Raw genomic sequence first — 24,537 nt, 5'->3', positions numbered from 1 at the left:
GTGCGCAATTTGCCTTCTCTCTTCATCTGAAATGATAGCTCCTCTGACCAGGAAAGTAATGACCCTGATACATTATTTCAAATGTCATTTGTGCAAAGTAATTAATCAGCTTAATGTGAGACTGGATTACGTTTTAATTTTAATAGTGCTACATTCTTGCTGTTTTTTAAATAAATTTTCCTGGTCTTTAGATTTCAGCAGGGCATCAACTCAGTTAGTTAGGCTGTACCTTGCTGTAATCTCTCCACTGTGGAAATCTGACAGACAATAACCATTATTCAGTGGTTCAGGCATCAGCCTGCATCTACCATGCACATTTATTTGAGTTCCATAAGCCTGCATTAGGGATAATAGCTGAGATCTAGCAGCTGGGACCCTCGGAGCAGTTTTATCTTCCACTGGGAAGTGTGGAGACAATGTTTTCAAAGGCATAAAGCAGGAATTAAATGACAAGTTCTCATTTGTAGTCAGATGGAGATTGAGATACGTACCTGCCACTTGATCTTTTGAAAATGTGCCATTAACTGTAAAGCAATTACTAAACTTTCTTCAGTAGTGGGTTGCAGTTTTCACAAAAGGTCTCCATAGCTTATAACTGTAATTAACAGCTCCCTTTTCCTAAAGAGCTTTGCATACTTCAAAGTGCTTCCATGCTTCCACTACATTTCTTCCACCTTTTGAAATGTTTTTTGTTTTGTTTTGTTTTTTTTTTTACTTGAAATCAATTACAAATGAGGTGTTTATTCAAATCCTTTGCCCCTGGGTATCAGCTTATAGGTAACAGATTTCCAAACAGAATTAAAATCACATTTTAAAGTTCACACCATGAAATTGACTCTTTTCCACCCTTTCCATCTGCTATTTTATTACCAGGTTTGATTACAGCAATCAGCACAGTGGATTGTACCCACTGCACAAACCTTTTTCAGAAAAAAAAAACTGTAAGAGAACCTCTATTTTTGCCAATGCCTCATTTCTTGGTCCTTGACTGACAATAAGAGCCTTTTTTTCCCGTCCAACATAGTAAGTTTTCAGGGCATAATAAATGGTCATTTATATACAATATATTAAAATTTCACATATGGACACTATTTAACATAGGTACACATCCCAGTGTCTTCCTTTGTTATACATTATGCTTGCATACATGTTATACATATGTGCACATATATATATATATAGTTACTTTTTCTCAAAGACATGATTTGGTTAGAAGTAAAATTACAATAAGCCAGAACTTGAATGAGCAAAGCTGACATTTTTCCTCTTTGCAGTTGGACCAGGTTGTCCAGAGAAGGCATTTTCATCAGCGACCTGAATTTTCCCAAATCTCCTGTGCACTTCTGAAAATCCTCTCCTTTGGTAGGTTCATTATCCATCTGCTCAGTGCTTCACAGAATTGGGTTGTATCCATCAAACACCATTCAGAGCCCAGCTTCAGGCACTCTCTCTCAAAACATTGGTTTTGGGATCTGGCAACTGGAAGTTAGACAGTGTTCATGGAGTCTTTTGTAATCCAGGGGAAATCAAAGGTGAAATACATTGTCAATACCACACTTCAAATATTTGTTCTAACTTCATGCCTAGCCACTCTCCTCCGAATAAACAGAAAAATATTATTTATAATGCTGACTGAGGGAGAAGGCTTTATTTTTATCTATACTTTTAATATACCATTTCAATTAATAATGAGCTCAAGTAATGCTTAAGATAGGGGAGGGATATTTTTTTTCTTTTGCAGAAAGATACCCTCTTGATGGTTTTATAAGCTGAAGAAAGCAGAAATCAATTTCTATCAGTTATGTACACATGCAAATAAAATAATGGTAAGGTATACTCTCCAAAAGATGCCTATTAGACATAAAAATTACCTGGAATGCTAGTACAAAAATGATAGGACCTAAAGAACATCTTTTCTATTACATAACTTCTAAAGGAACAGGAGGTGTAATAAAAAGAAATGGCAAAGTAAAGCACAAGGACTTCCTGGGTTTTGTATGCCAGGAGGTATTATTCCTCGACAGCACTCACTTTTTGGCTGTTTGTCTACATTTATCCCTGGTTTAATATCATTGTAATGCTGAGGAGTTGTAATAGCATGATAAGGCAGGAGAGATACCTGCTTTCTTCCAACTGGACTGGTTCAGAGGATGCATTTGAAGAACTCAGTGCTAACTAATACAAAATTGAATTCCCACTGGGTGACCTGCTCAGAAATCATAGGCTTGCCCCACACATGTGCTATCTAAGCCTGTTGAGCCCCTCAGGCACCTAATGAGGTAGGCAAATCCTAGTGCTCCTCACTTTCTTGATGGAGGAGCTGAGGCACTGCGAGGTTAAATGGCATGTGCCGTGGGTAATGCCGAAAGACTGGCAAAACAGGGGGGCACAGGAACTGAGTTTCTCACTCCCTGAACTCTCTGGTGGCTTCATGGTGTAGTTCTGCTGCCTTTCCCCAGCAAAGGTCCCTTTGCTGCAACTGTCCTGCTGCCAGCTGGGACACTGGCTCCTTTTTTACACTCAAAACTGCTAATGCTGACAAATGCACTGTTATGCCCAGGCTTTAACCTCTCAAAAGATGAGTGGTCTATTTCTTCAATATTTTTTGTGTCTTTCTTGTAGTGATCTCCACATGTCAATGTGAGAAGTATCCAGGTTTCAGGTCCATGAGCAATGAGTGGTAAATGCACTGACCTGGTGGCTCAGGAGATAAGTGGCAGGATGGGAAATTGTGCCCCTCACTGTCCTTCCCCTTCTTGTCAGTAATGTCAGAGCTGTGGTTTCCTACTTCTACGACCAGACAGAGCTCCATTCATGTCAGTAATTAACATGGCTGATTAAAGGGGAACATAGTTGTTAATTTTAGCTTCTCCCATCAATTTTGTTTCCACTAAATCGGTGCCATCATCATCTTGACCTAGGCAGTAATATTTGAGGCACAAGGGAAAACCTGGGTATTGTTGACAGCCAAGAGTTGCCATTTTTCTGCTCCTTTCTGCATCCTCTGAGATTTAGGATGTAAGAATTCCTGCTATGGTAAGCAGAAAATTTCATGTTCTGACAAATAATTACAGTTACATCAGTATTTTTGTTTGCTTTTTCTTTATTCTAACCTCAGTCCTGGCTGTTTATACTTCAAGCTCTGCCCCCACTGCTCAGTTTCCGCTTGGTAAACAAGTGTTTTGATGTTGATAATCTCCACGACAGCCAAAAAGTCATGGTGTTTTCTTAAAATAAGGAGCACACAAACCTGAGCATCGCTGCCTTGTTGCTATCATGTTTCTACATTTGGGTTTTTCTGTCAGGGGTGTTATCAAAGGAAAAGGAAATATCATGGGATAGGAAAAACTGCCAAGCACATAAGCTTGTTACAATGCTGTGCAGCAGCTTCAAAGGACTTACATTGACCTTGGACCCACAGTATTATTCTTGGCCATTTAATCTCTGACATGCCTCTGCTTCTGCAGAGAGGTGCTGGCAGACATGTATCCCTTTTGATCCCAAATGCCTGAACAGAAGGGCATTGTGTTGATTGGGAGAGGCACATTGGGATACACAGTTTGTCTGTGGGCTGCACTTTGTAATCTAGAAAAAGACCCCGCTAACTCAAACGTACCACCTGTGCTCTGTAACCAGCCCAGCTGATCCTGGCCAGCCAGCTGTCCTAATGGAACTGATGAAGGTCCTATCCAGACAGAAAGCAGAATCTGTACCCTTAAAGGAGGTGTTCGTCACAAAACAATGGAAAAAAAGTTGTTTATATGCTGAAGAAAACACAAAATAATTTTCTCAAAAGTAAAGGAAAGTGCTCATTCAGTTTCCTTACAAGAAAAGCACTGTCCAGACCTCCCCAAACAAGCTGCATTGATTTAATTCCTTACAGCTCACATGAGCACTGCCTTTGGTTGTCCACTGCACAGCAGGCACCACCAGCGTGGCCAGCCCCAAATGAGCATCCAGCACCTTTTGGGTGTATGGTGGACACGTATTTTCAAGTATGAGAAATGGCATGTGTCATAAAGCAAGTGGGAGCAAGAGGTTGGGCTGGAAACCAACCAGTACAGCAAGTTCCTCCACGAGGCCTGCACATGGAATTGCCTCCTGGAGGATGTGTCCTCCCATTTATCCTTCAAAGAAGCAATAAAATAATCAGGTTTCTAGCTTTGTGTTCAGATTAAGACAAAAAAGTACCAACAAAAGAGTGTTTTGTAGACATCTGATTCAGTCACTGCTGTGCCAGCATGCTTAGCTAAAGACAGACCAATATATCAAGTTAAAAAATATATAAGTGCCTGGGAATATTAATCTTGAATATTTATCAATTGCATGAGTGTTCTGGATGATGCGCAAGCCCACGTGGCCCTTCAGGCCTCTCTTCCTCGATGAATTAGATTCATTGCTCATAGCTAAATGTACAACCATCTTTTCTGGTTTTTCTTCTTCTGGTACCATCTGGTTTCTTGTATATCCTGCCAGGCTGTTGGCATCAGATTCACTGTAGTTTCCATCCAGCATCATAGTTTTTGAGTGAGGTATTCCACATGAACATGAAAACTGGAGACATAAACAAGAAATAAGCTGAATATTGGAAAAACATGTAAGCAATGGAAATTATGCCTTTCTATTATCGACAGCTTGTAAACAGTTGAGTTCAAAATTTTGATTGATTTTGAGATATTTAAGTTTCTCTTTGAACAAAAGTCACATTTTTTGGGCTTGTTTTCAAAAATAAGAAACAGGGTTTATCTCCACTGCTCAGACAAGCAGCTTCAAAAAAGATTAGAAAAATGCTTTAGCAGACATATAGTCTAAACAAAAGGTTTTCTTAGCTAGCTGTTGCTCAGCCTCACTGTCTTGAGATTCCTTATTATTCATTCTTTGTGATTATAAATATTCATGGACAAGATGCAGTTTAATCTGTGGAAATGGCTTATGCAGTACATGTTACAGGAAGAAAAGGGCCAAGTTCTTGTTTTACAGATACATGTTTTCTTCATAAATCTGATTTTAAACCAAGCAGAGGACCAGCTAAAAGCATAATGTAAAATTCCAGCTTTGTTGGAGCTAATAGCAAAACTTGTACTGACTTCAGCAGCACCAGCATGCATCCCACAAGTCTAAAAATCCAATGCATACAGATAGAATTTTGAATAGGAAATGCAGTCTTTGACCATTCAAAACCTTCAGTCTTCCTGTCCCAGCAATATGGATTATGTATTAGAATGCAGTGAAAATGGACTCCAAAACTTCCTTTCTGCTAGAAGCTCCTGTCTCTGATTTCCCACAGACCAATTTCCTTACCCAATAATATTCCACCAGCTTTGATGTGTGGGTTTTCCAATAACTTGTTTTCAAGGATATGTTCAGCTAAAACAAATGCATATATCTGAATGCATATCTATGTAAAAATGTGTATAACATCAATATGTAATATTCAGGATGCCATTGGAAAACCCTGCAGTCAAGGTTTTTCCTTCAAATTATTTAAATGACAGATCACATTGCTGATCGCATTATTGAAAACCTTGAAATCAATTTAAGGATTGTTTCTGTGTTCTTGGCATAACCAAAAGATTTGGTATTGGCAAGTTATGTGCAGAAAAGCATGAGAAGTTAGTAGCCCGCTTACTTTACTTTTTTTTGAGCACTCCATGACTACAACTGAATCAATTGGGTTTTAAGAGATATTTTATTCTAAGCAGGCACACTTTGAAAAACCCACAGCCCAAAACTAACAAAACCAAACCAAACCAAACCAAACCAAACCAAACCAAAACCAGAGTGCAGCTCCCCAAAAAGGACTGCTGTGATTTAACCCCAGCTGATAAATAAGCATTATGCAGTCACTCTATCCACCTTCCCCACTGAACTCCGGAGGGTAGTGGAGGAGAATCAAATGTAAAACTTGTAGATGGAGATAACAGAAGTTTAATAACTGAAATGTGTTCTGTGGTGTGGAATATCCATTTGGCTCATTTGGCTCACTTGTCCACAGGTAAATGTCACCAAAATCAACTGTTTTTTTGTTTACCTCCTCACTGATAGAGCATGAGACACGAAAACAAACTTGACTCAGGATAAACACAATTTAGCAAAAACATCAGTGTGTTACAATATTACTCTCCCGCTGAATTCAAAACACAGCACTGTACCAGCTACTGAAAAGAAACTAGCTCTGTGCCAGCCAAAACCAGAATAATAGCAAACAACAAAGAAAACACAGGGAAGAATTACTCATGAGGCTCTTTATCATGAACCGATAGGTCCAGGAGATGGTGGCTGGGTGTGAGGGACAGCAGCTGCAACAATAAGCTAATTGCTGCAGGACTCAGCAGAGGAAGCAATTCTTCAGATTTACTGTCAGCCCCAGGTCAAATTACAGTTCCCATGGCTTCATGCACGTATGATGACAGCCACCTCAATGGACAAGAGAGCCTGACGTGCTAGGAACCCACCTCCGCAGAACCTAAAATTACACTCATCCTCACAAAGGCATGAACACGTAGAGGTGCACTACATAATTTCACCCTGCAGGACTTTTAGCCTATGTCTACAATAATAATTCAAAGACTGCCAAAAAGCCTCTTTGGACATGGGAATGCAGCTGACAATACCATTAAAGTGTCAGAAAGATCTCTGGCCTCTCTCAGCCCATGAAGCACTGAAAAGTTCCCAGGAATGGGCTGGGAATAAGCATGGGGCCACAGATCTTTTGCCACAGGCATTTCACAGCAGCTCCTGGAATCTTGAGGGTGAGAAGGTTTTGTTTTAGATACTGCCTGTCTTTGTCCCTGGCATATTCAATTCCATAATATGGACATAACATAGAGCTCTTTTCTGGGCAGCCTTATATGTTCATACTAGAACTTTTGGGGTCCTTCATAGGGGAGCAGCACCGGCTGACAAGATCTACATTTACTGTGAGAAATGTCTCTTATGCTGCTTCAAGAGCTTCTTTCTCAAATAATGCCATTTATTACCTCTGTTCCCATTTCCCCTACTGAAAAATAGTATTGTCATTTATTAAAGACTGGGTACAATATTTTCCCTGGTGTAGTAAAAATGCATTTGTTGAATATAGAATTCAATGTACAGGACTCAATAAAGTGCAGATTTATGATATAAATAACAAGCTACACCATAACTGGATGTGGCAAAACATTCCAGAACTCTTAGCAGAAAATTAACAGACCCTCTTAAGTTCATTTCATCAGTTAAAATAAAGGAGAAGAATTTTCTGGCTAAAATGCCACAGACCACTGCTCACATGCAGCAAGTCAGACACACTGGAGTCACTGTGCTTGAACAGAGCATCTCTACCCTGTGTTGCAGAAAACTGCTGGGCTCCATGTGGGGACTAGGAGGGGCAAAGATAAATTAAGATATTCAGGACTTGTTTCAGACAGCTTTCCAGAATCATAATGTTGTTGAGAAGGCCTTGAAGAGAGGTAAAATTTCATCACAGAAGTCTGGTAAATTTATCCTATTTTTTAAAAAAATATATCTAATTACATTTTTTTATGGTATGCCAACTGAGAAAGGTGCTGGGTTGTAATGGGTTGGGTGCTGCTCTTCAAGAAAGTCATAGGGAGAAAAGGAAGAGAAAGAGAAGGACATACAAAACCAATAGAGTAGTTCATAGAGGGAAATAGCATGCTTAAATTGCATGAAAGATGATGTCTGCATTGGCATTTCCAACAAGCTTATACAAATTTCTCCAGGAGTCAAAAACAGTAGGTTACCAGTATCACCAGTAGACTAATGTGGTGAGTCCTACTGGGAAGAAAGAAACTGTAAAACATGGTGATGTCCTGGGTGTATGGGGACTGAAAAATATTTGGTCCCAAGACTTAGTGTTCAAAAGGCAATGGTACTTTGTTTAATCACAAAGGGCCTAGAGGTCTGTAAGATACCTCAGGCTGGAAAGGACTTCAAGGCATCTCTAGTCCTATGTCCTGCTCACGGCAAGATGCTCAGAATGTATCTGGTCTTGAAACACTCCAGGGATTACTGGATAAGAACTTTCATAGCAGATTAAGAAGTACAAGCATAAACTTGACTGACTGACTGTGCTTGGTGATGGGGAACACCTCCCCTGTTACATCCATTAAATCCAGTTTCCAGAGTAAAGTTGCCTATAGAGGAAGGAAACTGACTTGCACCAAATAACTCCTTTAGCTTACTAAACAAGAATTGTGGCAGCTGCAGCAAAGTATCAGATTTTATACTTTCCCCTCTTGCTATTCCCTCACATTTCCAGGTTGCACTCTTTCCCAGTTCAGATCACGCTCTCTTCTCTGATGTTTCTATGAAGATCCATAAGATCAAATCCTGTTTTTCTGTGTTAGCAATTCAGCCTGAGGTGGAGCGGTCTAAACAGACCCAATTACACACATGGTTGTCAACGTTTTCCCATTAACAGACAGTCAATATAAAGACCAGATCAGCTGTAAGGGGTGGAAAAAAGGAATAAGTGGATGACAAAAGTGTTTCTCACCCTCTCCCGCAGTTTCCTCTCCTTCCGCTCTTGCACCGTTGTCAGGTAATTCACAGCCGCGTATTCCAACACCGAGAGGAAGACAAATACAAAACTGACCCACAGGTAAATGTCCACTGCTTTGATGTAGGACACACGAGGCATGGAGGCATTTACCCCAGTGATGATCGTGGACATGGTCAGCACAGTGGTAATCCCTGGAAAGAACCAAGAGACAGAGCTGTTATTGATGGATACAGTCCATAAGGTCTTTTGTCTCTAGAAAAACAGAAATTATGTTCTGCATGATGCTCTAAAAGATGTTCAGTATGAAATAAGTGTGTGTAAAGTATCTCTTCTGCTAATGTAGAATTGTTCCCTTGCCTATATTTTTGTGCTCATGATGGGTTGAGTTTTGAGGAGCAATGGAGCAATCAACATTTTGCATTTAACAAATGGCATTTAACTCCCTCCTTTAACTCCAGGGTTTAAACACAATGCTGTTAAAACATCTTTTTACACATCTAATCCTAAGACCAGGCTTACTAAGACCAGTGGTGACAAGGAGTCCTGCTTCCTAGCTGTACCATTCTGTGTTACAGCTTCATTTTGTCACAGCACTTCCTGTCCTGAGCTACATATAAGTAAGGAAGGCTGCTAAATGATGAAGGACTTAAGACAGTGCAAGTTATACATTATATTAATCGTCAGATAAAACCACCATTTGCTTGCAAAATATCTTTAACCATCAAAATGAACAGTTCCCTCTCCTGCCAAAACCTTCACATTCAAAGCTTTTCACACAGCCATGGCTTGTTGCAGTTGTTCTCACCCAAAGAGACTCTGGCAGGAACTGCTCGTCGGTCAATCCAGAAGGACACCCAGGACAACATGACCATGAGAGTGGCAGGGAAGTAGGTTTGGAGCAAGAAGAAAAAGATGTGTCGGCGTAAAGTGAAATTTATATAGAGTCGATTGTACCAACCTTTGAGAGAGGAGGAAAGCCAGAATCAGTGAGAACAGCCTGGACAGCAGGTACAGAAAGACAAGACCTTTCTTTGGTTCTTTTATTTCTAAGACTAGTAAAACAAGAAACTGAGCTTTTAAACAGACTGTGGAAACTACACTTCGGTGGCATAATACTACGAGCCCCCTCAAAAGCAGTTAATACAGTATTAGGTTTAGCATTGTGACATCAGAAAAAGCAATACCTGTGCTACTGTAGAAAGCCAGTCTTGATGTGGTGTGGAATTTTTGTATCAAAAACTGAGACAAAGAAATTTTTTCATCAGTTTTAAGAGATTCATTCCCATTTTTCCAATACAGCATCAGATCTTCATCAGTGTAAGCATCTAAGGGAAAGAAGAAATACAATGTGATGTGACTTTAGCTTAGAGGTTCAACAAGAGTTAATACATCCAATCTTTGGCATGAACTAATGCCACAAGTAAGTTTGCCAACAGCAAGGTAGTTCAAAAGATCTTATCATATAATATACTGTGATAACAACAAAAATCCAGATTCAAGATAACAAATCCTCATTTTACTTCACATTGTAACAACAGAATGGCACTCTTCTGAACATCACAGACAAAAATAGGTAATAGCTCAGGAAATAATCATGGCTAAAATACCTTAATTTAGAGGAAGGAGTAAGAAGGAGTAAGCATGGACACTTCAAACTATCTTAGAATGATTAAAGCAAAAGAGACAGGTGAGAAAGAAAAGCACAGAAATATGTTAAAAGTGTAAGAGAAAAATGGCAGAACTTGTGCACTAAGTAACAGGAATGGGGAAGAGAAGAGGGTTATCAAGATCATCAGTGACAGGAGCACATGCCTTAGGGAGAAGAGGCTGGGGGAACAGGGCTTGTTCAGCTGGGAGAAAAGCAGTCTGTGGGGTGGGGTCCAGCTGCTGCCCTGGTCATGGGGAAGGTGGCAGCAGCCTTTTCCCAGATGCTTTGACAAAATGGAGAATGAAAGGAGAAGAGGCAAGGGATGTAAGCCAGCAAAGGATTGTTCCCAAGCAGGCAAAAGGAAACATTTTCAGGATCAGGGCTGTCAAATATTTGAGCGTGTTGCAGAGAAAAGTTGTGGTACCTGAATTACCTTGCTCAAAAGCCCCAAGCAACCCATCATGAACTCCCTGCTCTTAGCAGGCTATTGGAGAAGCTGACCTCAGGGTCAGTGAAAAGTATCATCTGATTCTGATTCTGTTTTTTGCAGGGGAACATTCAGTTAAATAGCTGAGAGGACCTCAAAAAAACCAGATGTTACTCTTGCCATACACTGGAGAAAGTCTACAAAAAAAATCCTACTGCTCACATGACTTTCTCCACCAAAGAAGCTGAGCCCAGATCACAGTGTTTGCAGGATCAGGATTGTGTAATAGGATGTTTTCCTTGCAGATTCTGGTCTTGCAGCACAAGGACTAGATGCACAATACTGCTGAGTCAATAGGACTCCTGGTAACTCTGATGAACTATTTTTTCAGGCTCTAACAAAGACAGTATTCTGAGACCTGTCCAGTGAAATGTTTGCGCAGCCAGCCATGGAGCACATCTAGCTAGAAACACGGATACAACGTACAGCTTTCCAGTTCCAGAGAACACGTCTGAGAGTCCAGGGGGAAGTGACTGAAGTCCATGTTGCACATTGCTGTCACTGTGACCCTAGAAATCGAAAATCAGAAAAGCTGGTTTCTATGAGAAGCCATCAAGAGAGAATGTTATCACAGATAATTATTCTGCAGCTTTTAAGCCAGAAATATTGCATGATGTTAGCAAAAAATCCACAGGAAAATACTTACCATTTCTCCACATTCAAGCTAGATGGATTTTACACAGAAACTCCAAAGAAAAATGTAATTTTAATATCTATCAAGGAACTGAAGCACTATCTGGGACGTTACTGTTACATTAATGTCAGTATAGATATTTCCACCGTGTTTTATATCCAACTATTCACCTACAAGACTATGATGTAAAGTAACTTCACCATTTACATTTGTATATTCCCTTATGTGCAGTTTAATTACGATTTACACATTTTCCCCATTACTCAGTTCTCTCCACAGTCACCCCCAGTATGACCCAAGCCTGAGGAATAAGCCATTCTTATTGCAAGCCACAAAATTCCTTCAGTACATATATTATTAAGGCAAAAGCAGTTTCTTACATCTCTCAATAAACCCTTTTAATCTGAGGGGTGTATTTCTTGGGCAGGGGCTGTAAAATGGGTGCAGCCGGTTTTCAGCAAGTGAGATTTGCTTCTGTTAGGTTTTTGTCTAAGCTAAAAAGCTGCAGCAAACAGAGCTCCAGTTTTTAAACTAGTCCAGTTGTGCACAATGTTACATAAGAAATTTTCCAGTGGGTCAGTGAGCTTTCTCTTGCAGACGGATTTGCAGTGGAGCTCCCGATTTAGGAGGGGAAAATGAGCTGTGACTCATCGTTTCAGAGGCCAACTTACGTTGGCTGTGACCATTTTCTAGATTCATTGCAGATGTCTATAAAGAACATTTCCTCTGTTCCAGAGATTGCAATCCAAATCCTACCCTGACCTACGCACTCATCACCCCTGAAAGGCACATGTTGTTCATTTTGACTATAAACTAGAGCAAAGTTTTGCTATTTGAGTGAAATTTAAAGAATGTTTTTGGGGACATGCTCCAGAAGGTATCCTGAAACAATGACCTCCCCTAACTATGTGTAGCATTTCAGCATTGTATAACTTGGTGTCATTTAAGTTTCCTTGGCGTCACCTGAGCTGTAGCACAACCTGTGGAGTTAGTCAGAGGCAGAACAGAACAGAAACTCGGCTCATCAATATGATATTCCTCAGTTAGAGTGCAGTGTCCAGGTGGCTTTGAAGGCCCAAGGCCCAAAACAAGAATAAAATATTCCCCAGTCCAGTGTCAATCCCATGCAAACATCTCAAGATATCTGAGGGCATACCCAGAACCACTGGACACCCATGCTTTTTCAGCTGGATATTATTCTGAGAGTTCTAATCACCATGAGGCCAAACTGCCATGGAGATTTTCTTTCTCCTTTGATTTTACATATGAAATTATCAATTTAACTCTTGTGAAATCAGCTGTGGTTAACTCATAGACTTCTCTCTTGTGGGTAACATCACCTCCTCAACAGATCACAGAAGTAAACTTAATAGAAAACCTTCCCAAGTTTTTGAAAATCATTTTACCATAGCTGAAGTGAATAAGTTCCAGAAAGACCCTAGAACAGAAATCCTTGGCTACAAAATATTCAAAGGTCACTGAGACCATGTTTTCTGTCCTGGGGAAATGCCCATTTTTGGGGGGCACTTTTCTCCTCTGGCAGTGTATTTTTCTCCAGTTATCTTTTTTAATTCCTCTGAACAAAATTAAATCTGCTGGGATGCTGATGTGAACAGTCATAAAGGTGGCCTGGTTAGGGGAAACTACTGAGCAAAAAAACCTGTCTGATGAAAAATATGGACAGAGAAAGGCTTGCCAGCCTGAGAACAAGACAAATCCTTGAGAAGCATAGCTGGCCTCTGACATGCAGATAAGGCACCTAGAAACTGGAGACATCCTGAAATAAAATCAATAACTGCCAAAAAATAGTGATTTAACAGGCATTTTATTGTCACTAAAGGTAGGAAATGATCTTGAAAATAAAAAAAAAAAAAGTCTGAGAGAACAGAAAACATCATTATCTATTGTCTGGCACAGGTGAAAAATAAAAATTACCAGCATCTATTGCCTGTTTGAAGTGGTGGCATCCTACACCCTCTTATCTCTCTGGATATAAGGAGGCCATAAATTTTTATCCAAAATGAAGCCTTCCTCTGAGACCTTTCCATGCTGCACATACTTTTCTGTTCCTTAGAAGGTGGAATTCAGTGCATGAACTTTCTACCAGCTCTTGGATACCCACCAAGGACACCTAGCTGACTCCACACCCTATGACTCAGAGCATCTCTGAAATGAGATTCTGCTGTCTCACTGGTCCCCTCTGAGCCCACTTTGGAGGCTGTTTCCATCTGCCCTTCCCTCTGTTGGATGATTTGGATCGCTTGATAGTGGTATCACCTGATACCAGTACTGTGTACCCATGCAAGCAATCTCTCCTAAGTGTACCTGAGGGTATATTGTGGATGAGTTGCTCCACCAATGTAAAGTGACCTGTAACAATAAATACCCTGGTTAGCTATTGGCTGTTGCCACATGATTGATTGATGGATGTTAAATTAGTGATTGCTGACTGTAATTTGCAACAGCATGATACATAGTCATAGTATATGTACTTTATTATTCACGGGTACAGTTACCAGTGGTGATTTTGTGGCAGTTTACTTGCTAGTGGTGATTTTTGTGGTATTTTTGATAATCTGTAATAAGGTAGAGAAGTTTAGAGGATTAAGCCTCCATGTCCTTGTGTATTACAGAATCCTGCAAACCCACAGTCATGATCCGTGTACACCCACAGGATGGATAACCCTCCAGGTCGTGACAGGTACCCCTCAGGATTCTTCCAGCCAACAAATCTACTAGAAAACCAGGATGTCTTTAATACTGCCATTGCAGCTTCAGTAAACTTAAGCATTTACATCAACAGGAAAGCACCGCAACTTAAAAAAAATATTCTAGACAAACAAGAAGGAAAATAGGATAATTATAGAGGTCACCATCTGGTATATCAGCAGCTTCCAGTTTAATCACACACTGACCCTGGGATGAACAGTCCTGCTTGACTAAGCTCTCCACTGACTGCAAAGAGTTGGGGGCATGCTTCCCCCAGGATGAAATTATCCTGTTACTGCCCACAGCATAGTTTCTCAGAGTTTCCTGCAAAGTACGTTGTACTGGACATTCTGGAAACAGGGTTCTGCATCAGCAGCGGGAGTAGCAGGATTGGCAGTAGCAATCCTGGTGATCACCAAAGTCAAGCCTGGATCGAAACTGGCAGCAAAACGCCATGGGATGCTCAGGGGAAGCAGGGCTGCTCCGTTACCTCATGCTATAGAGGACGTGCCCATCGGGGAACACTCGCAGCATGATGTTGTCCGTGGTGGTATCATGAATGAAGGACCTCTTGGAATGCACAAAGAAGACATCAGGGACCCAGATCTTCTTCACCAGCCTGCCATCAAAGGTCATGCTCTTGTTGTTGGTGCTGGGAAATGAGAGACGCTCATCCTTCCAGTAGTGCCTTAAGTACAAGGTCATAGTGAAATCCTGCAAAAAAGGAAAGAGAGTCGAAAATGGAAGAGAGGTCTGTCAGTGCTGCACTCTACAGCTAGGACACAACAGAAAGAAAACTCACTCCCACCAGATAGATGAGATCTCTCCACTCTCAACTCCTTCTTATTTCTTAGATCAATGCTCTCTGTCAGTAGATTTTCCTGACAAAATAATTTCAGCCAAAACAAAGCATAGCCAACTAATGAATTTATTGCAGTACCCAGTAATGTTCAGTCCCAAAGGGAATATAAATTTGCCCCAAGAGAAGCAATGCCCTGCAGAAGTGATTCTTCAGTTCTGGGAAAGTTTCCTTACAGGACTATGGTAGCAATAGGATGATCAAGAGGAAAAACTGAAAGTTAGAATAATGGTCAGGCTATACGCTAATCAATTTATACCCAAAAGGACTAAATTGTTGCAAACAGCAACCAAGCGAGGGAACTGTGTCAGGTGAGGGGGAGACTTATACTACCATGTAAGTGTGTAAATAAAGTTCCCTTTTAGGCTTATTGATGGGATAGGAGCTTCAATACATAAAGGAAAACATCTGTTTGTTGATCCCAACTTGGCAGCTGCTGCTTTTAGAGCTGAATCCACTCTCATGCTGAGAGATCAATCAAATACACTTATTTTCTTTATATTCCCAATTAAGCAAGTGATTATGGGAGCTGCAGCTGCCAAGCCTGTGCAGGCAGCAACAAAGGCCCAGGTCTCTCCCTAGCCATGTGGGAGCCATTTTCTCAAACCACAACTAGTCAGTTTGGTGACAGTGACAATCAGTTGCCCTGACTCTCTGCTTCTAAAGGCTGTCTCGGAACAGCCTCACATTGCCAGTAGGTTTTGCATTAATTTGTCAAAGAAAGCTCTAGTGCCAGTCCTCACCTTGCTGCCTGGCACAGTACAGAGCTGGCAAGACAGCTGTCTCTCTGACCATGGCAGAGACTGGCCAGGGGGACACTTCTCTTCACCCACCTGCAGGTCCCCACATTATCAGACTGGTCCCAGCCTCCCTCACTGCTCATCCCAGGAATGCTGCCAGCTCCTGCTCCCTACTGGCCACTGGCCACCTTCTCCTTACACCTGTAGTCCCAAAGAAACACTTCCAGCAACTACTGCTGCTGGCAGAGCTTAGATTACAACCTAGTAGAAGAGTCAGCCTCAGGGGCCAGACATCAAGCTCATCAGTTTGATTAGAGCTGGGAAAAAGGAAACTAAGAAAGAGGCACAATTGCTGCTTTCTTAGGAGTCAGTGCATGTTATGGTAGAAGTCAGAAACAGGAGTAAAGAAGAGCCTGGCTGTTCAGGGTTACCAGTTGCCTAGCCATGACATGAGATAGAGGGACATAGGGCTCCAGGAGAGGAGAACCATTCTCATGGTTTAACTCCAGCCAGCAGCTCAGTACAACATGGACACTTGCTCACTCTTCTCTCCCGCCACCTCCAGCCAATGGGATAGGGAGTAGACTCAGAAGAAGTTGGGTTGAGATAAAAACAGTTTAATAATTGAAATAAATAGTAATAAGAAGAGTAATGGAAAGGAAGATGAAAAGTGAGAGGGAGTAAAACGCCAGAAAAACAAGTGATGTGCAATACAGCTGCTGACAGATGGCCAGCCTGTCCCCCAGCAGTGATCAGCCCTTCCCAGCCTACTCCCCCCAGTTCATACACTGGACATGATGTTCTGTAGTGTGGAATATCCCTTTGGCCAGTTCAGGTCAGCTGTCCTGGCCATGCTCCCTCCTGGCTTCTTGTGTCCCTCCTCACTGGCAGAGCACAAGAACTGAAAGTCCTTGATCAGGGTAAGCACTGCTGAGCCACAAACAAAACACTGTGTTATCAGTATCATTCTCATACTAAATCCAAAAGCAGCACTGTACCAGCTACTAAGAAGAAAATTAGCTCTATCCCAGACAAAACCAGGACAGCCAGGCAGCCTGATGCTGTGGCTGCAAATTGCCTCTGGGCACAGGGAAACAGGGGACCATCAGCCATTGCTTACAGCCACCATTGAGGAGGGGGAAAAGACTGTCTGAAGGCACAGCACAGGAAGGATCTCACTGCTTTCCAGGCCACCCCTGTCCCTGTCCTAACAGACAGGAGCTTCTCATCTTTCACCTTCAGCCCCTTTCTCTCTTCAAACAGCCAACACGGTGAACCAAATGCTGCAAACACAAAGTAGCAGCTGACAACAGCTTCTAAGTATAAAATCCAACCTAAGGAGGCTTTTTCATGGCATGATTCAAAAGAGGCAGTATGCTGACTGCTTGTTCCTTTCTGACCACCACACACTTTCTTCACAAGCAAGAAAAGGGGTTTATTTCAGCACTCACAAATAGGAAAGTCCCTTGGAAAACAATGTTTTCAAATAAGAAAATTGGGAAAATGATGGTACCTGCCAGAGGCACAGCCAATGAGTCTACACAAGTACCTCAGTTTTGGCAGCATATTTTGTGTTTGTTCCATGCTCCAGACAGCCTCAAGACAGTGTCCTGCCACTGCACACAGCAGCAGCCCTTCCATGTCAACCAGACAGGCATCAGTTTTAAACCTCCATGCTTTAAACAGCCCCTGGCTGCTCTCACTGTCATGCACAGTCTTGCAGACACAGTGGGTTGTGGCTGGTGATGCTTCAGTCCGGTCCTTATTTGGGGCACCAGGTGCCTGCTCAAGCAGTGATAGGTAAGGACTGCCCTTACCTAGTGATTTTCAGGGCCACTTCAGAGCAGTTTGAAACAAGTCCTGCCTGCAATGGGGAGACAAGGAGGGAACCCTGCTGCAGACACAGCCAGCCCTGGTCCCCTGGCCATGCAGAGAGCTTACTGCCCACTCCCTCCCCTGCAAACCCATACTGGGACAGTCTATTGGAAAAACACACCAGCCTAACTCAGACTGACCTGGAGAGAATGTTCTTCCACCCCAAATATATTCCAGCAACTGCTGTAGAAGGTACTTGTCATGAGCTGGGAAAATAGGAACTATCAACAACCAAGGGAGAGAACTGACCTCAAAGGCTTTTGACAGGCAAGATTTTTGTTGAATCCTGACAGAAAGCACTGTGAGTTATTTACTTGCACTAATTAGGGCTCTTTGCTGCTCTGGCATTATCTTGATATATTAGAGCCTCAGTTTTCCCCCTGGCTGACAGCTCCCTCCCACACACCTCACTGCATGCATACCCCTAACCCTCTCTTTCAATATCCAGGCAGGAAAGCCACCTGGTTTTAATCACAGAACATACAATAGTTTGGCTTGGAAAGGACCTTTAAAGGTCATCTAAACCGACCCCTCCAAAATGGGATGAAGATATAATTGCACCATATTAAAAACCACTCAACCTAAAGCTCTTCCTTTGTATTTATGTTTTGTCTAGACCACAAAAGGTGAACAAGAATAGGGAGGAAAAGGCAGAAAGAGGAAGGAGCCCAGAAGCTTCCTCTTTTCCTCTGTGTTCCCCTTTCCACTTCTCTTTCAAGTGTTTTTATTCCATTTCTTACAATTAAAAAAAAAATCATCATGAAACAGCCCAAAACAAAACAGTGAAGTGTGTGTGAGCACTCATGTGAATTGAATGGTTCCCTAAGGAGGAAAACTCCTGCAGCAAGCACAGCTTATGTGAATTTTATCATATAGCTTCAAACCTTCCTATGCAGCTGCTTATATTTTCAGTTTTGATAGATCTTTCACGGTACTGATTATTCTCCCATTCAAGGTTCCTTTTCTCTTCAGGCTTTTAATCTTTATCTGGAGGTAGAGAGGTAAGGCTTTGATCACCTGGTTTTATCAAGTCTTTGGTTCTGATTATCAGCCTCTTTGAATTTCAGAGGTGCTGCTATTACTTTCATCTGACCAATAATTACAAGCCCACAGGTTTCAAGTCAGAAGGTCTTTTTATGATCAGAAGTAACTGAGGCTTAGAAGAGGATTACATACCATGTCAACCTCAGAAATACTGTCCAAGCTTTCAACTTGCACATCCACTCCAACAGGAATCGCAGGGCCTGGAAGAGAATGAGTTTTAGATATGTAAATAAATGTTCTTTCATATCATCTGCATTTAATTTGCACTTCTAAGGTGACATGCAAACATTTCTGAACTTATGTTGTACATTTTAGTCAATGGTTCTTCAGGAGGGGGCTGAGGAAAGAGTTAGTGAATAACCATGTAAGGGCCATTTTGAAACACTGAATTATCTTCTCCTTGGCATACATATCCTGCAATGTTGAGCCCTTGCCAGTTAATCCAGAGTTTGGATGAAACATTTGCCTATGTTTTTAAAAACTGAACCATCCCATCTTAAATTTTAGGCCTTTATGAACAAATTTAGCTCCAAGGACTTGGGACCAAGATGAAGACATGGCAAGAAATGATCTTTTCTTTGGATGTTTCTCATTTTTTACCAACAAGACAAGCCACATTAATCTCTCAAGAGCCCATCATCATTTTGACTCATGTCACTCACTGATGATATTGCTAGTTTTCCACAGTAGTTTTAAAATTAGCAACCAGAGAGTTCACAAAGAGTAAATAAGCAGAGAACATCCCATAATGAATGCACACTCCTCTATTACTAGAAACCCAGCACCAAAACGTCACTTTACATTATTTACAAAAATTCACATTAATGACCAGCACCTGCTCAGATGACTTAAGATCCCCACTGTCACTAAAGGATACAAAATGATTCACACTAGCACATCTCAGTGGTATGACAGGACAAAGAAGTAACTTTATTCTCTGACTCCAGTATTTATAGATTTTTGACAATTACCAGGGACTGAACAATCAAGTTACCACTTTCCCAATCACACTGGTCATGTGGAACATCCATCAAAAGATGTTTCTTAGAAGGAATGTGTAAATACCTTATGCTATAGTCACTTTCCTGGGAAAGTAACTAAAACTATGAATACAAGATCAGATGGTTTAGTTTTCAGGGCGACGCCCCGCAGTGTGCCCTCACGCAGCTTTTCCCAAATTCTGGTGCTAAGTGCCTACTGAGACAAGCGCACCAAGCTGCCAGCAGGGTAGCTCAGCAGGAGCTGCTGAGGAGCAGTCCAGGTGGATCCAGTGCTGCCTGGTGCTCTCAGTGCGTCTGGCAGTGGGACTCAAGAGTTCATGCTGACAACCCCAGCCAGGGGTGCCTCCAGCCCAAGCACTGAGACAAACCATGCCAAGGGAAGCAGAAGCTCTGCAGACATGTCTGAGACTTCTCCAGCAGAAATTAATTTTCCAAAGACCATAGTTGCCTCCATGAAGATTTGTAAAGACTTTTAGTACCTAGATTTTGAGCTTGGTTTAGCAGTCAGACAACACATAAGATGCACCTCTGTTGTTAGAGGACATGAAGTATAGAGTGAAGGTTCTGAGAAATTGCAACAGCCAGAGAGGTTTTTTCATGAGGCAGATAAGCTTTTATTTTGGGGTTTTACAACCTTAATATAAGGTGTTCCAATCCAGGGTACCCTGTGGTACAAGGAATACTGTGAATATAGTCAGGTTACCCTGATAGCTAGAAGGAACAACACTTCTTTCATCCCACTGATGGGACAAGAGAGAAAACACTCTCAGAACATCTGTGTCTTGTTTTGGGAAGGTAAAACCTGATTTACACAAACAATCCTTGAGAGCAAACAGTTCCCAAAAGACTTTCTCCTGGGAACAATCAGCTCGTGAGAGCTTGAAATTCTCTCAGGTTCAGAAATCATGTCCACACACCTCAGTTCCTTTGTGGACTCAGACGCATATCTGCAGCACCACAAACAGCAGAGCCTGCTGCATGCATACATTTAGCTAGAGTAGAATCTTCCTCGAGACCACACTGAAGTTTGGAATACACTACAAGTCTAACCAGAGAGCAGAAATGTTGCTGAGAGAGTAGCACACTTTTGCAAGTTGCTCTCCATCCCACTCCTGTACCTGCAGCAGCATGTACAGGCTCCCACACATGCTCAGGGCTTTTGAACACAGCCTTCTGTTTGCCTCTGCTGGAGGAGAAAGGAGCACCAACTCAGCCTCAGTAGGGAAAGGCTGATCCTCATGCCCACAAGACAAGCTTTGAGCAGCCCCAGTTCAGGTTTGTCAGGGCTTTGATAAACCAGCCTCACCTGATTACAGCAGAGCACACTGATGGTGACACTATCCCCTTCCCACATGCACAGCTCCAGCCTGTTATGCCCACGGTGTCTGTCAGCAGCTGTGCTGGGAACAGACCCCTTGAACAAGCCCTGCAGAGCGGGACCAGACTCCTCAGAACCACCAATTCCAGTTTAAGTGACTGCTGCCCCCAGCAATGAAGCTCAAACTTGGCTAACCCAGCACTTTGAGATGACTCCCAGATACTTAGAAATTCCTACATGTCACATTCAGATACACAGCTCTGCACTGCATACTTTAAAAAAATTGCCAGCAATCATTTGCAGCCAAGAGAAAGAATTTTTCTATGACATTTCTCTTGCTCAGTAAAACATTTTTTTGTTTGTTTTTGTTTTTTTTTTAAACAAGGTAGCAAAAAACACTGCATCTGTGGTGACAAGAGACATTTTGATGTGCAGTACAATCAACAGAGAAACAGCACAAGCCAAGGGCTGTGTGCCCAACACATGCTGGGCAGCCCCCCACAACTGCAAGAGAGACTCTCTGTGTACTAATCCTTAATTTAGCTTTGGTTCAGGAAATCAACACCTGCTCAAAGTCTATTTACTGCTGCAATTTCTATGCTTCTCTGAACACTAATCACAGATTCAAGAAAAACCAAAAAATAACAACAAACAACTAAAAAACAAACCCATAAACATAAGAACACTGCCAAGTGGTATCTGTCCTGCTCTACTATTCCTTCCCTATCTGCTCTTGAAGATAAAACACTATGTCCATGTTCTTTACTTTGTTCATGTTCCTGCATCCAGTGCTCAATAACCAGCAGCTATCTCATTGCAAGAACAAAGTCTAACGTTCACTCTGGAGCTAACATGAAGCTTTATTAAACCCAAAATAAAGGGTGTTGCATGTTAACCTGGATGGTCTGGAAAGCCCTTGAGAGAAGAGGTCCAAGGCTGGATTAGGTGTCTTTTCTGCAGTTAATCACAAATCTGGGAGATGATCACAAAAAAGTGATTGTAATAGAGAGAGGGAGAAATTACTTGAACACTGGACTCAAATGTTTAGTGCTTAATACAGAAATGTAAAAATGAGTCTGTAAAGCAAATTTATTGGCAGAAATATTTACTCTGCCTTTTTTGAGCAAACTCCTACTACAGTCAGCAGGATTAATCACTGCTTTTTCCCTCTCCCTGCTCCTCATTCAGCACCTGGGGCTGAGGCAATGGGAGAGCACACAAATGGGAATGAGGATACATTGAGACACCAAGAACCTTTGGAGGTTTACACAAGAAGCTGGACTGAGCAGGGAAAGGTGAGTGAAGGGCCAGTGAGGGCATTGCAAATGTTGCTGCCTGTGAGGTAGTGACAGAAATCAAAAGGTCACCAAGTCCTGATCTCAGCAATAAGCATAAGTGAGAGTTGCATATTCACTCAGCCCATCACTCTGCAAAACTTCCAGTAAGATGCAGTTTTGCAGAGGTACTTGATGCAGGCAACACTGAAAGTGCATGCAGCTTCTGAAGCAAAGCAGAAGCCCTGTCTAGAGACGACTTCTTTAAACCACAGAAACAAACCCTGGGTTTCCTTGAAGGTCATGTTGGCTACAGCACATACCATTGAATTAAATGGCTGTTGGTCACTCAGAGAGAAATGTCAGGAGATCTTTGATCTCAAAAACCCATGGAGTCAATTAGGAACTGCTAGCCTTTTAATCCTGTCCCTCTGGCAACTGAACAGTTGAACCACAGAGGCTCAGGGTGTTTTGCCAAATTCCTCATCAAATGCCACTAGGGATGAGCAAGAAGAAAAAAACCCTCTGTATTGAGAGGGAGCAGAGTATGATGAGAGTGTGAATGTAAAGGAACAAGGACAGCTCAGACAGTATATGACAAACTGAACTGGTAGACAGAATAATTAACTTTGATTACAGCATTAGATGCAAAAAAGCCCTCATCAACCAGTTTTTCTTTGTCATAAACAGTATTTTATCAATATTCACCTTTTTCTCAGAAAGAGGAAATATAGAAGGATTGTCCTAGAAAATTATAAGCAATGAAAGACTTGACCACTTTAACACTGGAGAGATCTCAAAGCTCGGGCTCCTCTCTAGGATGTTCACTGCTGGAGAAGAGGCTAAATGGATCCATGTGAAAGCTGGGGATATAGCTGATAAAAGGAAGCAGTGCTGCTTTTCTCAGAGCCTGCAGTCCAGCAGAGTTTTTCAGATCACACTTCAGAGTCTCTGAAAAGTATCAGCCAAATTAATGGAATTTTGGGTTGGTTCTGATGCAAAGAAGACTTTGTGGCTTGTTTCATATTGCAAAAACTCCAGTTTGAGTATCAAACTTCCCCAGATTGAATGGGATGTCTGGCCTCGGGCTAACCACTGCAGGGAACCCAGGAGGTTTCCACAAGTCCCATGCAGGAATGACTTCAGAAGGAGCCCAACATTAAAGCTGGTTACATCCCAGTGTGTCTCCACACCTAAAAACACTAACTAATGAGCAGCATGAAAGCTTCAAAATGTGAGTCAGTTCCCAGTCAGAACTGGGCACAAACATGGCTTTTATTTCTGAACACTGCATCAGGCTTTAGAAGATAGGGAACAGTGTGCTACCATGAAGATGCCTGGAGTCAATTTTCCACTCCAGCTTGGAGCATAGAACTTTGTGATGTCTCCTTAATTTTTCTCTTTGGCAGTGCTTTCAAAGGCTTGTTGTTTCTCTCTGAGACAGTGTCCACTCATACATCTTTGAAGGAGGGAGGCAGATGAAGGCCCTGAGATAAAAATATTGACATGGGAAACGAGTAGGTTTGAGATTTCTTTACTGACAGGTATCTTGTACACACCCAGAGAGACTGCAAACGTCTGTAAGAGATCCCATGTCTGCAAGATGCAAAACAGCTTATTTGTGTGTGTGTGTTTATTTACTTTGTAATGAATGTATTTAAAAATTACTGGGACCTCTTAGGTATGGACAGCTCCCAGGCAGCCAGCATCAGGACATGCTCATCACCTGCCCCATGACTGCAGGGCTTCATCCCTCTGCATCTCACAGACGGTTGCTCACCAGCAGAGATGCAAGTTCTGTTCCAGCCCTTGTCACTGACACTCAGTGAACTACTCGTGCTTTATTCATCCCACTCTTCATCCATCCTGGCAAAAGCACTGCCCAGAAAGGGCAGCAAGGACCAGCTGATGTTAGGCTACTCGGCTATGAGCAAATATAATAAAAATAAAGCATTAGGCTGGTCCTCAATAAAGAAGATACAGCTATTTTAAGTATCAACTAAAGCTGCTTATTCACAGGCTCCCTGTAAAATATGAGATGTCATAAATGAAATGCTTAAAATGGGTGTTTAAGGAAGGCAGCAAAACAAACATTTACATAATCTTTAAATATTAATAATAGTAAATAATACCTGAACATCTGCTAGCTAGAACAAGGTCACTGACATGGAGATAACTCCCTAAGGGTCAAAAACCCCGCAGTCTCTTTTAGCTTATGGAGGCTCTTTGACCATCAGCAGAGCAAAAAAAAATTGTCATTGCCTCTGTACCAAATTGCCTGTCTCTAATGGGCTGAGGACAGGCAAGACAGCCATGCTTACTGGGCTGTTAATAACAGAACTTATACAACATTTGTTTGCTCACTTGCTCTTTACAAAGATACTTTTTCTTGCAAAACCCTTCACCTTTCTCTAATATTGCTGGTTTTTTTTTTCATTTCACCTT

The 24,537-nt window shown here is 41.8% G+C and overlaps 1 protein-coding gene across 2 annotated transcripts in view; it reads right to left on the bottom strand.

Moving 5' to 3' along the window:
• Positions 1-765: 765 nt before the first annotated feature.
• LOC107202064 (gamma-aminobutyric acid receptor subunit rho-2) overlaps positions 766-24,537 on the bottom strand; it is a 36,812-nt gene continuing 13,040 nt past the window's right edge. For both annotated transcript variants that reach the window (XM_015622310.3, XM_033512879.1), the window contains 7 exons: positions 18,632-18,699; positions 14,472-14,695; positions 11,065-11,147; positions 9,688-9,828; positions 9,309-9,461; positions 8,498-8,694; positions 766-4,554 (listed from right to left, as the gene is read on the bottom strand). In XM_015622310.3, the coding sequence (XP_015477796.1) occupies positions 4,246-4,554; positions 8,498-8,694; positions 9,309-9,461; positions 9,688-9,828; positions 11,065-11,147; positions 14,472-14,695; positions 18,632-18,699 (1,175 nt within the window). In that variant the 3' untranslated portion in view covers positions 766-4,245. The remainder of the gene's footprint in view (positions 4,555-8,497; positions 8,695-9,308; positions 9,462-9,687; positions 9,829-11,064; positions 11,148-14,471; positions 14,696-18,631; positions 18,700-24,537) is intronic.

The sequence above is a fragment of the Parus major genome, chromosome 3 (assembly GCF_001522545.3).
Source record: "Parus major isolate Abel chromosome 3, Parus_major1.1, whole genome shotgun sequence".
Taxonomy (NCBI): Eukaryota; Metazoa; Chordata; class Aves; order Passeriformes; family Paridae; genus Parus; species Parus major.
This window is presented reverse-complemented; position numbering and strand designations above follow the sequence as displayed.